The following is a 15,338-nucleotide window of genomic DNA, read 5'->3' on the forward strand; positions in this document are numbered from 1 at the left end:
GGGGTGGGTGCGGCAGGGCCAGGGCCAGGACCAGCCCCCCCGGGGGTGGGGAGGGATTGCAACCTAGCCCGTCCCTGCCCCCAGCTCTGCTCCGGTCCCTTCCTCGGCTCCTGTCCCCGTGCCTGGCCCGATCCCCAGCTTCAGTGCTACTCCACTTTGGGCCCCATGCCAACCTTGGCCACTGGCCATGGCTTCATTCCTGGCCTGGGGCCAAAGCTGCAAGCGGAGCCACACCTTGCTGTGGGCCTCCACCGCAGCCTAGCTGCAGCTTTGCTCCCGCCCCAGCCTCAGACGCTGGCCATGGCCACAGACCCACATCCATCTGCAGCCCCACCTCAAACCCCTTACCCCTGTCCACGTTTCCACCCCCTATTGCAGCAGCAGCCTCACTCCTGGCTCCAGGGAGGGCGGGGTGGTGGTGCAGACAGGGATAAGGGGGGTATCACCCTCAAAAGTTTGGGGACCCTGCCTTAGGTAGTTCCTTATAAGCTTCATTTTTGAAAATTAATGTTCTTTTTTGAGTGATGTCCCTGTGAGTACTCCACTTCAGGTGTTGGTGTGTCCCGGCACTGTTGATCGGAGATTTTCAGTGGCAGTATCCATCTGGGTCATGCATACGCAGTAGTTGTCTTGGCACTATTGGCACCTCATCTAGCACATGTGCACCCCAAGCCCCTCGGTTCCTTCTCAACCATCCTCAGCCTGAGGTGGAGCTCTGTAGTAGTGTCTGTGACGAATCTAGAAATTTTTTAGAAATAGTTAGAATTAGTTAAGTTTCAGTCCATAGCTAGTTTAGTCAGTTTCATATTTAGAAAAAAAAACCCCAACCTTCTGTTAATTAGTTAAAGTTTCCCTCAGACCATTAGGGTCCATAGAGGAAGACATCAGAATTCTTGTAGAAACATGCCTGGATCACCAGGTTTTAAAAGACATAGTTCCTGTAGAGACACTATGCCTATCTCAGCTGGACATTCACTCTATGTCCACGCACTCACTGCGGCAACTTGAAAGCCAGAGCTAAGTGCGATAGAGACCTCAATCTAAAACTAATACTAATGGAGAAATCCTTCCAACCTACCTCTGATCCCAGACAACAGAACCCCTCAACAGACACCTCTCCGAGAACCTCATCATCAGACACAATGAAAGCTCACTTCTCAAAGAGAACAAGGAAACAAGCCACATGCTTGCCACAGAGAGAACCACTGAAAAAGAAACAGTCTCCTGCAAGGTCACTATCCTCTGTGCCAACCACACCAAAGTTAAGCACCTTCAAGGCACCAGGCACCTCCGGCACCACCCACGTGGGGCCTCTGCTGACAAGGACAGGGAGTCGAGAGGCAAACATAAGCCAATCTCCTCCTATATGCACTGTAGGGAGGCGCCCTGGCTCCCCGCCACGCCTGAGAAGGACGAGCCAGACCAGGTGCCGGAGTGGGCGGAGCCACCACCGCCTGTCCCCGCCCCCCGGAAGTCAAGGGGCGGGACAGGAAGTATAAAAGCCCGGCCCCAGCGCTCAGTTAGAGGAAGGCTGCCGGAGAGGACAGACGCTGGTGCTCGAGCTCCCGCCGGGCCCAGCCTTCCCCGTGCCCGGTATCCAGAGGAGCTGCCTGAGTGTCCCCGTGCCCGGTATCTGGAGGAGCTGCCGGAACTCCCCTATGCCCGGTATCCAGAGGAGCTGCCTGAGCGTCCCCGTGCCCGGTATCTGGAGAAGTTGCCTGAGCTCCCCTATGCCCGGTATCCAGAGGAGTTGCCTGAGCTCCCCTACGCCCAGTATCCAGAGGAGTCGCCTGAGCTCCCCTCCGCCCGGTATCCTGAAGAGCCCATGGTTTGGGACCCTCCGGATGACGCCGGCGACAGACAGGTACCTAGGGAGGGGGAGATTGGAAGTGGCCCGGGGGTAGCCAACCCCAGTCTGGCTCCAGGGGACCCCGAGCCAATGTCAGTCTGTTGCGGCCAAGATCCCCACTGACTGCAGCGAATCTTTGCCGCTGCTAGGGCCCCGGGCTGGAACGCAGTGGAGTGGGAGGGCCTGCGTTCCCCCTGCCACCCTTCCAAGGGTGGCAGATTCCCCCTTCCCCCTGGCCTGACCAGGGCTTAAATACTGTGTGTGCTCAGCCCTGCTGAAAGGCCTGAGCTGGAACTGCTTGTTGCCCCGCCCTGCTCCAGGGCCTGGCTTATAGACAGTGTGTTTACTCAGGCCCTGCTAAAGGGCTGGGACTCTGCCTTGTTCAGAGACTATTAGTTTGCTCAGCCCCTGCGGAGGGGTCTGAGCCCGAGATGGATTGCTGCCCGTAGGGAGACGCCCTGGCTCCCCGCCGCGCCTGAGAAGGACGAGCCCCTTACCGGACCCTTACATGCATCGACGATGCCAGTTAAAGAGACGACACCGAAACCATCACCAATGGCGATGCTTCCACTGCCCATGCCAACAACCTCATCAGCACTGACAGAGAAATCAAAGATGGTGCCACCAGCACCCATCTAGCCACCGCACAAACAGTCAGCACCGACCCCGGTACCATTGAAAACGTCGGCATCGATGGGCACAATACTGAAACCCACAGAACCATGCCAATTGACACATCATGCCGATATGGTGGTGTCCTCCACTCTAGGCTCATTGCTCTTTGGTACTGCTGGTTCACCAGTGCAGATGGCACCGGAACAACTGGACTCTCCCTTTGCCCCACCTTTCTGCAGTGATGAGGGTGATGACCAAGAGAAGGGTAACTTTTCCTCATGCCATTCCTTGCTGACCAGAACCAAACCACTGTTGGGACCCATGAGATCGAGGGACCAAATTGCTCGAGACATGCAGCATTGGTATGGGCAACCATGGAGGTGCCCACCCATGCCTTTCCCCATGCAATGGCCACAATGGGAGGCCTACAGGGCACATTATCACAGACCTCCCACTCCTCAGGTAAGACACATACGGTCAACAACAGTCTCCCTACCTGAGACCTCAGAAGTGCCAGAGGAAGTGAGGGAGGATAGGGACAAGGACACAGAACAGGACATTTCACCTGCTCATAACTCCTTATATCGCCTGACAAGGCATAAACACCTCCTACTGCTGCTGCTGATTTTAAGCAGTTCCAGGAGTTGTTCAGACATGTGGTGCAAAGCCAGGACACTCCACTTGAGGAAGTGGCTGAAACCCAGCAAAAACTCCTCAAAATTCTTCATACTTCTTCACTGAAAATAGCACTACCTATCAACGAAGAGCTAATGGAACTGGCAGAAACAGTCTGGCAAATGCTGGCAACCATTCCTTTGACATGCAAGACAGTGGATAGGAAATACTACGTCCCCATGAAAGGAATGGACTTCCTTTTCTCTCATCCACAGCTCAATTCTCTAGTGATGGATACAGCTAACCAATGAGGGAAATAGCTCCAATTCTGATCCACTCCCCATGACAAGGAGTGGAAGAGACTCAATCTATTCAGTTGTAAGGTCTGTTCTTCTGCGACCTTACAATTCTGCGCAGCTAACTATACTGCACTCCGTGCAAAATATGGCCACGACAACTATGCCAAATTGAATGAATTCCTTATGGACATCCCAGAGGAGAGAAGGGAACAATTCAAGGCCATCCTTACTGAGGGACAACTCATGACCAGGACAGGGCAGCAAGCATCCCTTGATGTTGCAGACACAGCAATAGGAACAGTAGCCACAGCCATAGTCATACTCAGAGCATCCTGGCTACAGTCATAAGGAATCCCAAGTGAACTTAAATTGAAAGTAGAAGATCTCCCCTTTGACAGAGAAAAACTGCTTTCTGCCAAAACTGATGAGTTTCTTCACACTGTGAAGGACTCTAGGGCAACCCTCTCCACTTTAGGCATATATACACCTACAACAAAGCAAGAGAAGATACCAACCATACCAACACAGCAGAGACAATTCATTCTCATGACAACAAAGACCATATGACTCCCAGAGACAGAGACAATGACCCCAGAGACATCGAACACCACATCACAATACTCCACATCTCAGCCAACTTCGACCCAGCTGCAATTTTGAAAAATTGGTCGAGGGTCTGAGTGACCTCCCCTAACAAACAATGCCATCTACACATACCACTCAGGTCTTTGGCCATCGTCTACACCCTTTTTACCATGTCTGGGCATCAATCACTATGGACCAATGAGTCTTAGAGATCATAAGATTGGGCTACACTATCCCTTTTACCTCCCGCCCACTAACTCTATCCTCCTCCCCATCCCTCTTCAGGGACCCTTTTCATGAACACCTGCTATGACAAGAAGTATATCATCTTCTATAGTTAGATGTCATGGAATTAGTTCCCACACAACACAAGGGGAGGGGATTCTACTCCCATTACTTCTTAACCCAGAAGAAAAATGAAGGATGGAGACCAAGTCTAGATCTCAGAAAGCTCAATAAGTTTGTGTGAGCCCAAAGATTCAAGATGATCACACTGGCCACAATAATACCGGTGCTGGAAACGGGGGACTGGTTCTCAGCCCTCAACCCACAAAATGCCTATTTCCACATCGCCATTCATCCCACTCACAGAAGGTTTCTCTAGTTCACAGTGGGAAGAGACCACTACCAATAGAATTCTACCATTTGGCCTTTCCACTGCACCAAGTGTCTTCTCCAAAACCCTTGCGGTATTTGTGCAAACAGGGGATAATAATATTTCCATATCTGGAATATTTTCCCACCTGATTGGAAACATCACCACCCAAAGGACAATCCATCTCTTTCAGAATTTAGAGTTACAAATAAATGAACTAAAATTAACCCTAATTCCAGTATAACAACTGGACTTCATCGGGGCACACCTCAACTCCATGGGTGCAAAGTATCACTATTGATTAACAGATTCATGACACGGATCAATGTTATCATGGTAGTCACAAACAGCCCACAAATATTGGCCTGTGCCTGCCTACAGCTATTAGGTCACATTGAGGCCACTACTTTAACGGTAAGGCATGCACAACTACACATGCGCTGCCTGCAAGGTTGGCTGAGTTCAGTATACATACCAAACAAACACAGCCCTGACTAGAAGCCTAACAATGCCACCAAAAGTCCTGTAATCTTTACAGTGGTGGACACAACCAGAGAATGTATGCACAGGAGTCCCCTTTCACTAGGACCCACCATCCATACTGATCACAACAGATGCCTCATTGATTGGCTGAGATGCCCATGATCTTCTACTGAGACTCAATTACACATCAACCTCCTAGAACTCTGTGTGATCCGCAACATGTGTCTTCACTTCCTCCCACTAATAAAGAACTAAACAGTATGCATGGTGAATGAAAACATTGCCTGCATGTTCTGTATAAATCAACAGGGAGGAGACTGCTTCCACTCCCTATGCACTGAGGCCATGAAGTTGTGGAACTGGTGCATAAACCACAACATAAACATCTCAGCCTCCTACCTCCCCGGTTTCTTGAACACGACAGTGGACACACTGAACAGGCAATTTTCCCAGAATCATGAATGGGAACAGAACAACAGAGTCTTACAATCCATATTCCAATGATGGTGCTTCCTTCCCATCTGTATACATTCACTATATAAGAGACAGATTGTGTCACTCTTGTACAATGCATGCATACAGTTGTTGCCATACAGAAGTGAGTTGTGTGTAAGAGGACTTAATTATAATTGTTATTTGTTATTACTTTGTCTCTGTTTGCACAGTAAGTATTTCAGTGTAAGAAGACTTAATTATGATTATTACAACAGGAAGAAGCCCAGGAACAAAACCCTCTATGCCTCACATCCAGCCCTACTACCTTTCTCTCCCTTGCTGCCTCATACCTAGCAGATGAAAAAAATGACAAAGTTAAGGTTGCCTGAGCAATCTTAACACTGTTCCTTTGTGTGTAAATAATCTAATAAAAAATTAAATAATTATATTCAGTGTTGTAGTATGGAGCTATTTGAATGGAGTGTGTTTTTAGCCCCCATCTGCTGCTTCACTATATATTTGCTTAGTCTGATCTGAAAAAGTCATTCAGCGTTTAACATTAAACAGTTCATGCATTTCCCATCTCTCAAATAGGAACATACCTTCCTTTACCTTTCTAGCTAATATTGTATATTTTTAAATCCTAAAGCACAGGGAAAGAAACACACATCACTGCTGTTTCAGATCTCCCACAGTTACACAAAGTCCAAGAAGAATCACCTTTGGACCTCTACTCAAAGAGTCAAGACAAGTCATTACCAAGGGTTTTAGATCAGCTTATCTCAGCAAGGCAAGAGAAAATATCTCCAGAAATCTCCCAGAAAAAGGAAGCACAAGTTGAAGCAACTCTTAACTCCAGTATCCAAGAAAATCCTTCTCTCTTCACATACGAGAACCTAACATTGCCATCAACTTTAATTCCCAAAGGTCAAGTTTCTTTTAAAGACTTACCGCCCAGTCACAAAGTATCTTCTGCCAAAATTAAAGAAGAATCTCAAACAACTCCTATTTCTCCTGCTACCATATCATCTAAGATTCTGGAAGAGGTATCTGCAGTTTTCACTCCAGAGGATAAGATGATATCTACTACAACTTCTTCTGTCAAAGAAGACAGGGTACAGTATTATTAAATATTATCATTTTAGATATGATCTAATTATTTAGGACTAGATTGTACAACCCTAGCATATGGTAAGCCAGCCATGTAACCTGAGCATATTGTTAACACTTGCTTACGTGAACAGTCCCATTGACTTAATGATCATCAATGAAATAGCTAATGTTTACGTTATGTGGGCCATTAGATTTTACATACACCCCCCCCCCAATAAATTTAGTGGGGGTGTTTACACCTTGTCCTTGTTAAGGTTGACTGTAAACTCATGAAAACAACTCTGTATCATGTTACATGTAGCTAACTTTTGGAAAGTTATCTTTGCAATCATTGGAATTATAAACTTACTTTTTAAAAAAATGGTGAAAGCGAAGATTCTTTAAGTGCTGATCCCTATGTGTATGCCACAGCTGGGTACATATGTTCTCCATGCACCTGAGACTGGAGATTTATAGCAAGTAATATCTGTTGGTCCACCTGGACAGTTGCTCTCCTCAAATATAAAGGGTGGCATGGACTGAAGTCTTTCCAGTTCTTCTTGCCACCATGTGGCCTGAGTCGAAATTCTCTGTGTCTGAAACAATCTTCCTTCCTTTCAGAATCTGTATATGTTTATTGTAAATAGTTTTTAGTAATCTTAGCCTTAGTGTTTTAATGTTTTTAGTGTTTTTAGTTAGTATAGTTTGACTTGTTTCTCCCTATCTTCGGGAGCTTCTCCTCACAGAGAAGGACTGTGCCCAGAGTCCTGGGATTTAAGAACTGTATCTCCTGCCCTCATTCCTTCTCTGTCAGTGATTAACACCAGCGCTGCCTTTACTGCCTTGGAAAGGCTCACAACTCTGCCAAGTGCAGCATTTGTTACTCCTTCCTTCCCCAAACCTGTGAGTGAAGAGAACTCCATCTGAGGAAATATCTCATGGAGAAGGTCATGAGACCTCAGTTGGCTCCTGGCTGGGGAGATGCCCTTGTGCAATGGCCCAGACAGTGAGCAGGACACTGAGCTCTGGAGAAGAAGCTGAAATTGTTAAGTTTAAGAAACCCTCTCACAGAAGTAGGGGACATGATCATAGGCATAAGGACAGATATCTGTCCAGATCTGTCTCTAGAAAAAAAGATCCCTCCCAGACTCGATCCAACTAAGGGGAGTTGTCATGTGTAGGTCCTAGGGAATTAAATCTGCCTAAATCTTCAGACCAAGAGAGGTAAATGCAAAGGAAGAAGGATCTGCTGGCTACAACTGACAGGCCAAAGCATCAGCACCTGCTGGCTCCAACTGGAAGTTTTACATTGTACTCCTCATTGATAGTTCCAGCATGCTCCAAGAAGGATCTGCTCAACACCAGCTCATTGGATGCACTGGATCTGTCAGTCCTGAACTCTGGGACTCCTTGAACTCTTGGAAGGACTGAAACCTTTACCTGATGGAGGATATTTTCAACTTACCTCACTCACAATGTCTTCTATCTGGACCAATCCTCTTCAGAGATATTTCAATACCAGAAAAAACCACCTTGAGGAGAAGACAATTCTCTCCTGTCATTGTCTACAAGCTGGAGCAGTCTTCCACTGGGACCGCCACTGGGAAAGGTAGCTACCATTTCATCAGATGAGTCAGATGTTCCAGATGAACCTTCATGCCCAAGGGAGACCAGCCTGGACAGAACATCTAGGAGGTCTGGGAGCTGCTCTTCTCCTAGATGCAGCTACTCAGGGGACTTTTGGTACTCAGTGCCTCATGTCCAGCCCTCTTCTAGCTGATACCAATCGTCTCTATTGGAGTTTGTAGAAGAGCAAGTTGAGCCAGGTCCACAGGTCCCGATGGTTCTGACAGGTGTGTCATCCTTCTCACCCAACAAGGCAATTGCTCCATCATCCCATATCTGCCTGATGATCACAGATAATACCAGGATCTCTTACAGAAGGTGGTAACTGAGTTCCAGATCCCTCTTGAGGAAGTCCATGACACAACATAGACTCTTGGACATCCTGCAACCATCAGGCCGCAGTAGGATGGCCCTCCCAGAGAACAAGGCTGTTGTGGAATCTGCCAGGACAGTGAGGTATACCCCTGCCTTCTGTGCCCTCACTCCTAAAAGGGCTGAAAATGCTATTTTGTGCCAACTAAAGGAGTAGAGTTCTGGTTTACTCACCTAGTGTCCAACTCCTTAGTGGTAGAGGCAGCTACACAGAAGTCCAGGATACAACTCCCCCAAGACTACTCTGACTAATAAGGGTGCTATATGCCTTCACCTTCTGGGGAGGAAGGTATTTTCATTTACCAGCCTGCAATTCAGAATTGCTAACTGCTAGGCTCTGCTAGCAAAATATGATTTCACAAATTACTCCAAATTTGTGAAATTCAGGAACAAATTTCCTCTGCAGGACAAGGATCTCAATAATGAAGGCAAGATGGTGGCTAAGATATTACTCTGGGTGGCAGTGGATGTAGCTGATACTTTATTTAGAGCCATAGCTGTAGTCATGAGGAATGAATCATGGCTGCACTCTTCAAGATTCCCTGGAAGGCCCAGAATACCATCAAGGACTTGCCCTTTAATTGGTCTAATCCCTTCAGTGAGAAGACCGGGGAGTCACTTCACTCTCCTGAGGACTCTAGGATGACCTTTCACTCCCTGGGCATTTACACTCTGGCTTTAAAGAGAAAACACCACAAACAAATTTACAAGCCCAGACCTCCCCATCAGCCATTTTACCACCAGCACCCTTAGGAATTGCCACTCAAACCCCAGAAGGCACAAAGACCCAGGTTTGCGATTTCCTCCATCCCAACTATTGCTGCTTCTGAACCTCACTCGCCACCCAGGGGTTTCTTTTGACAGGTCACTTGAGAACTGTGTACCTATATTGATGCCCTTTTGTGGTGCTCCCAAAATTTTGGTGGCTGCCTTACCCACTTTACCCACAATTAGAGGGCAATAACCATGGACAGGTGGGCACTAGAGATCATTCATTCTGGCTACACTATCAAGTTTATGTCACTTCACCACCACAAACCCCCTTCCCAGTGTCAGTCTCTGGGCTCAAGGTGGTCAGGCCTTGTGGTTAGAGCTGTAATCAAGAATAGGCACAAAGGTTGAAACCATTTGTAGAGTTGGGACTGGGCTGAGAGCAGCACTGAAACCAAGATCGGGGACAGGCTGTGGGTCAGAATGAGGTCAGAGTCTGTAGATGAGCTAAATCAGGATCATAGTCGGAGTCCAGATGCAGGCCAAAGGTCAAAGCCAGGTGAGAGTCATTCCAAGGATCTGGGCTGTGAGGAAGCAAGTGCTGGGCTGGAGTGTTCAGTAACAGGGCTGGAGCATGATTGGAGTAGGGCACAGGCAAGGCTGAAGCAGGCTGGGGCTAGGCTGAGGCAGGACCAGGAACTTGATCAAGGGCATGCTGGAAGCCTAGGAAGTCTGTAACACTGTGTGGCAGTAGGAGGATTCCTGGCCAAGTAGTGCTGTTGCACAGACTAACTTGAAACTCTGGCAGGGTCAGTACCTTAGGGTCAACTGATGTAGGCTTTGCCCAGGGATAGGCTGCTGCAGCATGCCTGAGTGCTAAACCACTGCAAGCTCTGCTTACAGGAAGAGTCAGTAAAGCCAACTGGTGCAGCATGCCTGAGTGATGAGTCACTGCAGGCTCTTTTGGAGATGTGAGTCATGGCAGCTTGAGTGAGAAGTCCTGGTCTGGCTCGGGGTTTGTCTTATATTTGGCCCCTTTTCAGGGACGACTCTGATGAAGAAACCTTCCTACTACGAGGGGCTATTGAGCAAGTGCCATCTCAACATCAAAGAAAAGGATTCTATTCCCCATATTTCATAGTTCCCAAGAACAATGGAGGATGGAGACCAATTCTCAATCTATGCCAACTAAATGCTTTTATTTGCAAACCAGAATTTTACACTACCAGTTCAAAGCTGGTGAGAGCACCCAGAGTCTTCACAAATGTATTTTCAGTGGTGGCAGCCCAGATAAGATACAGAAGCTACACCATCTTCCTGTATCTGGACATTGGCTCCTAACAGGCATATACAGCCAGGAAGCCTGGTTGGTCATCGTTTGGCATCCTTAGGGATCTGTGTAAAAAAAGGAAAAGGCCACTTTGACTCTCATGAAAATCATAGACTTCATAGGAGCAACCCTAGACTCGACCTCAACAGAGGCCTGCCTTTCTATGGACAGATTCCAGACCATAAACAGCCTGATAACACAAGTCACCCTCAGATCTCAGGCTACACTCAGGGTCTGTCTTTCCCTACTAGACCACATGGCTGCATGTATCTACGTAATGCTTTTTGCCAGGTTTCACCTCCATTGCCTGCAGGCCTGGTTCCAGTCTATTTACTCACCAGATAGAAATAACATGAATACCAAGGTAACAATTCCTCTCAAGGTTGGGGCTTCTCTTGTATTATGGATGAAACTGGAACAAGTACACTTGGGAGTCCCTTTCCTTCCACCGACATTCTGTGCGACCATAATCATGGAAGCATCTCTCATAAGAAACTCACATGGACAATCACACTACACAAGGCACATGGTCCCCTTAGGAGGTGAGAATGCGTATCAATCTACTGGAGCTGAGGGCAGTCCATCTAGCCTGCAATACATTCCTCTCCCTTATACAGTTCCATCATATCCAGATAATGTTGCACAATGTGACATTATTCTGCATAAACAAACAAGTTGGAGCAAAATCTCTTCCTCTTTGTATGGAGGCAGTCAGTTTATGGAACTAATGCATCAGCAACCATATCAGTGTCTCAGAAACATACCTACCAAGTGCACAGAATCCTCTGATGGACAATCTCATCAGACGCTTTTCTGTGAATCCTGTGTGGGAGATACACAATTCTGCCCTGAAGAACATATTTGCCCAGTGGGGGACACCATCTGTTGGCCACCCAGGCAAACAAGAAAGTCAATCTATATTGCTCTAGGGAAGTAATAGGCCAGAACTCCAGGGATGATGCATTTCTGCTATCCTGGACAGAATATCTGAGATATGCCTTTCCTCCCTCCCTCTGTTACTTCAGGTTCTGAAAAAATCATCATGACAGAATTAGGGCCATTCTCATTGTATCCAAGTGGCCCTTCGTGTGAATGTCAGCCCATCCTCCCATCAATATTTTACCCTTTCTGGATCTATTAATTGAGGAGAATGGCAGGATCAGGCATCCTAATTCAGACCCTTTTCATCTCATGGCCATGTATTTGGATGGATGTCAGCTGTAGAACTTTCATGCTCAGAGCCCATCTAAACTATCTTCAAACATAGCAGAAAAGTTTCCAGCAGAAAACACTACCTGGACACAACCAAAACAGTTATTCCCAGAATTAACAGATATTCCTGCTATTTTAGACTATGTCCTGTCCTTCAAGACATCATGACTTTCTATTAGCTTGCTATGGGTCCACTTGAATTGCTTTCATCCTCCAATAGCAGACCACTGTATCTTTACTCACGCAAACACCATTTGATTTCTGAAAGGTCACATTAGGAGGTCACATTAGGACAAAACCCATGCCGCAATGGGACATAAACCTGGGACTCTCAATTCTTACTAGACCACCATCAGAACTGATGGCTTTGGATGGGTGTCACACCTATCTGTGAAGGTTGCCTTCTTAGTTACCATCACATTGGTCAGAAGGGTGAGCAATCTGGGAGTACTCATGGCTGACCCACCATATAACACATTTCATAGAGAGAAAGTCTCCTCCCACCCAAAATTCATTCCCAAGCTAATTTCTGAGATTCATCTGAACCAACCTATTCATGTACCAGTATTCTTCCAAAATGTCATATTTATCAGTGTAAAGCTCAATCTCCTTGGTCTTTTCTTGCCACCACTTGTTTTTGATGTCACAGATTTTCCTTTGGGCTTCAGCCTTGAGTTGCTTGTATAACTCTTGCATCCGCTGCTGCAATATGTTGTTTTGCCATATGTGACGAGCTTTTCTTTTCTGGTTGAGCAGGCCCTGAATCTCAGCATCATTCTCATCAAACCAATCTTTGTGATGGCGGGTGACGTAGCCAATGGACTCAGCACTTGACGAGAGAATGGAAGCCATTTATGGTCCATGCTCCCATGGTCTCACACCACTCCAAGCCCAAGACAGGTCTCAAGGACAGCAAAGCCATCAAAGTCAGATGGAAGGAACATTTTGAGTCACTCCTGAACCATAAGTAACTGTATCTGATGCCACTAACGAATCCATACCTCAACTACATGAAAGAGAATCTCTTGCTGATCCCCCTGCCCTCAAAGAAGTAACATAAGCCATTAATCAAAGCATGAACAACAAGGAAGCAGGACCAGACAGCATATCAGCTGAAGTCTACAGATTTAGAGGTGAAGAACCGGTAAAGAAGCCCCACAGACTTTTTCTTCAAATTTGGTATAATGAGAAAATTCCAGATGACTTGAGAAATGCCAACATTGTTACAATCTTTAAGAAAGGAAACAAGTCAGAGTGTGGAAATTATCAAGGCATTGCCTTGCTATCTACAGCAGTGAAAATTCTCACCCATATCCTCTTAAACCGATTATTTCCCCTTGCTGAGGAAATATTGTCGGAATCTCAATGCAGTTTCAGATCATCCCGCAGGACAACTGACATGATCTTCATTGCCCATCAAATCCAGGAAAAGTCTCAGGAGCAAAATCAGGACCAGTACATGGCCTTCATCTATTTGAGAAAGGCCTTTGACTCTGTCAATCACAAAGCCCTGCGGAAGGTGCTGGCCATATTTGGCTGCCCTCCAACATTTATTAAGGCTTCTTCACAATCAGATGACTTCCACTGTTCTCTGTAATGGTCTGGAGATGGACTCTTTCATCATCAACACTGGGGTTAAGCAAGGATGTGTTATTGCCCCAACCCTGTTCTCCATCTATTTAGCAATCATTCTGGTCCTCGTTAAAGACCTCCTCCCTACTGGAGTTGACATTTAATACAGAACGGATGGACAGCTTTATAATCTTCGATGTCTCCACTCGAAGTCTGAAGTCCAGAGCATCCATTACTGATCTTCAGTATGCTAATGACTGTGCCATTCTCGTGCATACTGAGAATGACCTTCAGTCCACACTGGATTGTTTTGCACAAGCTTACCAAAGCCCAGGACTCTCATTTAATATCAAGAAGACTAAAATGCTCCATCGGCCTCCCTCAGGCCTTGCACATGACCCACCACAAATCACCATCGAGAGACAGACTTTGGAGACAGTCAAGCACTTTTGCTACCTCAGTAGCCAACTCTCTCAAAATGCAAAAATTGACAGTGAGATCCAGCACAGGATCTAGTGCACAAGTGCTTCCTTTGGGAAACTTCTCTTAGTTTTCACAGACAGTTACTTAAGAAAGGACACCAAGATTCAGGTCTATAAGTCAGTTGTCATCTCTACTCCTCTATGGGTGTGAAACCTGGGTGACCTACTGACAGCACCTCAAGAGTTTGGAGAGATACCACCAACAATGCCTTTGGAAGTTCCTTTTTATCAAGTGGGAAGATTGCTACACTAACACCAGCATCCTCACTGAAGCCAGTGTCACCAGCATTGAAGCAGTGGTCCTTATGCATCAATTTCTGGGCTGGACATTGTGTGAGGATGCCAGAGTCTCACCTCCCAAAACAAGTCCTCTACTCTCAGCTCACCTATGGTCAGAGATCCTGTGGTGGTCAGAGGAAATGCTACAAAAGCCTGGTCTACACTGGGGGCGGGGGGTCGATGTAAGATACGCAACTTCAGCTACGGGAATAGCATAGCTGAAGTCGACGTATCTTATTTTGACTTACCTCCCGTCCTCATGGCGCAGGATCGACGGCTGTGGCTCCCCCATCGACTCCACTACCACTGCTCGCCCTGGTGGAGTTCTGGAGTCGACGGGAGTGTGTTCGGGGATCGATAGATTGATCTCCGATAGATCTATCGCTACCCGCCGATCCGGTGGGTAGTCTGGACGTACCCAAAGACACACTGAAAGTGTATCTCAAGAAAACTGATGTGGACATCACAAGCTGGAAGAAGCAAGCCACCAATTGACCTCAATGGCACCACACCCTCCATCAGGCAGTGGCCTGCTTTGAGGGGAAGCACCTTGCCCTTGAAACTGAGAAGAGAGAGAGAAGGAAGGAAACTTTCTCCCAGCAGGCAGCTGACCCACCAGGAAATGTCTGTGCCTGGTGGTGAATCTATGGTTCCAGGATTGCACTCCTGAATCATCTCAGGACCCATATGTAAATCCGTGGTAGAGATCATCCTCAAATTGAGGGATCGCTGAAAAAACTTTTCCCAAAACGTCATGCTTCTAATGAAGAAAAGAGACTGCACTCTCTTGATGTTAGATGTGCCTTGGCCTTTTATGTGTAAAGAACTAAACCGATTGGGAAAACACCCAGACTATTTGTCAATATAGCAGAGTGATGGCAAGAAAAAGCATTATCTGCCCAGAGACACTCCCAGTGCATCTCTGGAAGCTTCATTTTATGTTATCAGTTGGCATATATTGCTATGCCAGATGGGGTGAGGCCCACAGCACGAGAGAACAAGCAATGTCATAAGCATCTCTTTGAGAACTACCTATACTGGTCATTTGTATGATGGCTACCTGGAGCTCCTTCAAACGTTTATGAAGCATTATGTCTTAGTCGTGATCTCTTCTGCAGCTGCAGCTGTGGGGACCACAGTATTACAGACCTGCATACCAACTGTGTCCTCACACCCACCTCCAGTA

At 46.9% G+C, this 15,338-nt stretch overlaps 2 protein-coding genes across 7 annotated transcripts in view; both read left to right on the forward strand.

The window, feature by feature from the left end:
• CCDC7 (coiled-coil domain containing 7) overlaps nt 1–6,522 on the forward strand; it is a gene marked incomplete at its 3' end in the record, with an annotated part of 176,426 nt that extends 169,904 nt beyond the window's left edge. The window contains exon 20 of the mRNA XM_045004155.1: nt 6,126–6,522. Within this exon, the coding sequence (XP_044860090.1) occupies nt 6,126–6,522 (397 nt within the window). The remainder of the gene's footprint in view (nt 1–6,125) is intronic.
• The window catches only part of LOC123365213, a 148,038-nt gene continuing 139,195 nt past the window's right edge, over nt 6,496–15,338 (forward strand). For all 6 annotated transcript variants that reach the window (XM_045007914.1, XM_045007918.1, XM_045007913.1 and 3 more), the window contains exon 1: nt 6,496–6,591. In XM_045007914.1, the coding sequence (XP_044863849.1) occupies nt 6,553–6,591 (39 nt within the window). In that variant the 5' untranslated portion in view covers nt 6,496–6,552. The remainder of the gene's footprint in view (nt 6,592–15,338) is intronic.

Source organism: Mauremys mutica, chromosome 2 (assembly GCF_020497125.1).
Source record: "Mauremys mutica isolate MM-2020 ecotype Southern chromosome 2, ASM2049712v1, whole genome shotgun sequence".
NCBI classification, from domain to species: Eukaryota; Metazoa; Chordata; order Testudines; family Geoemydidae; genus Mauremys; species Mauremys mutica.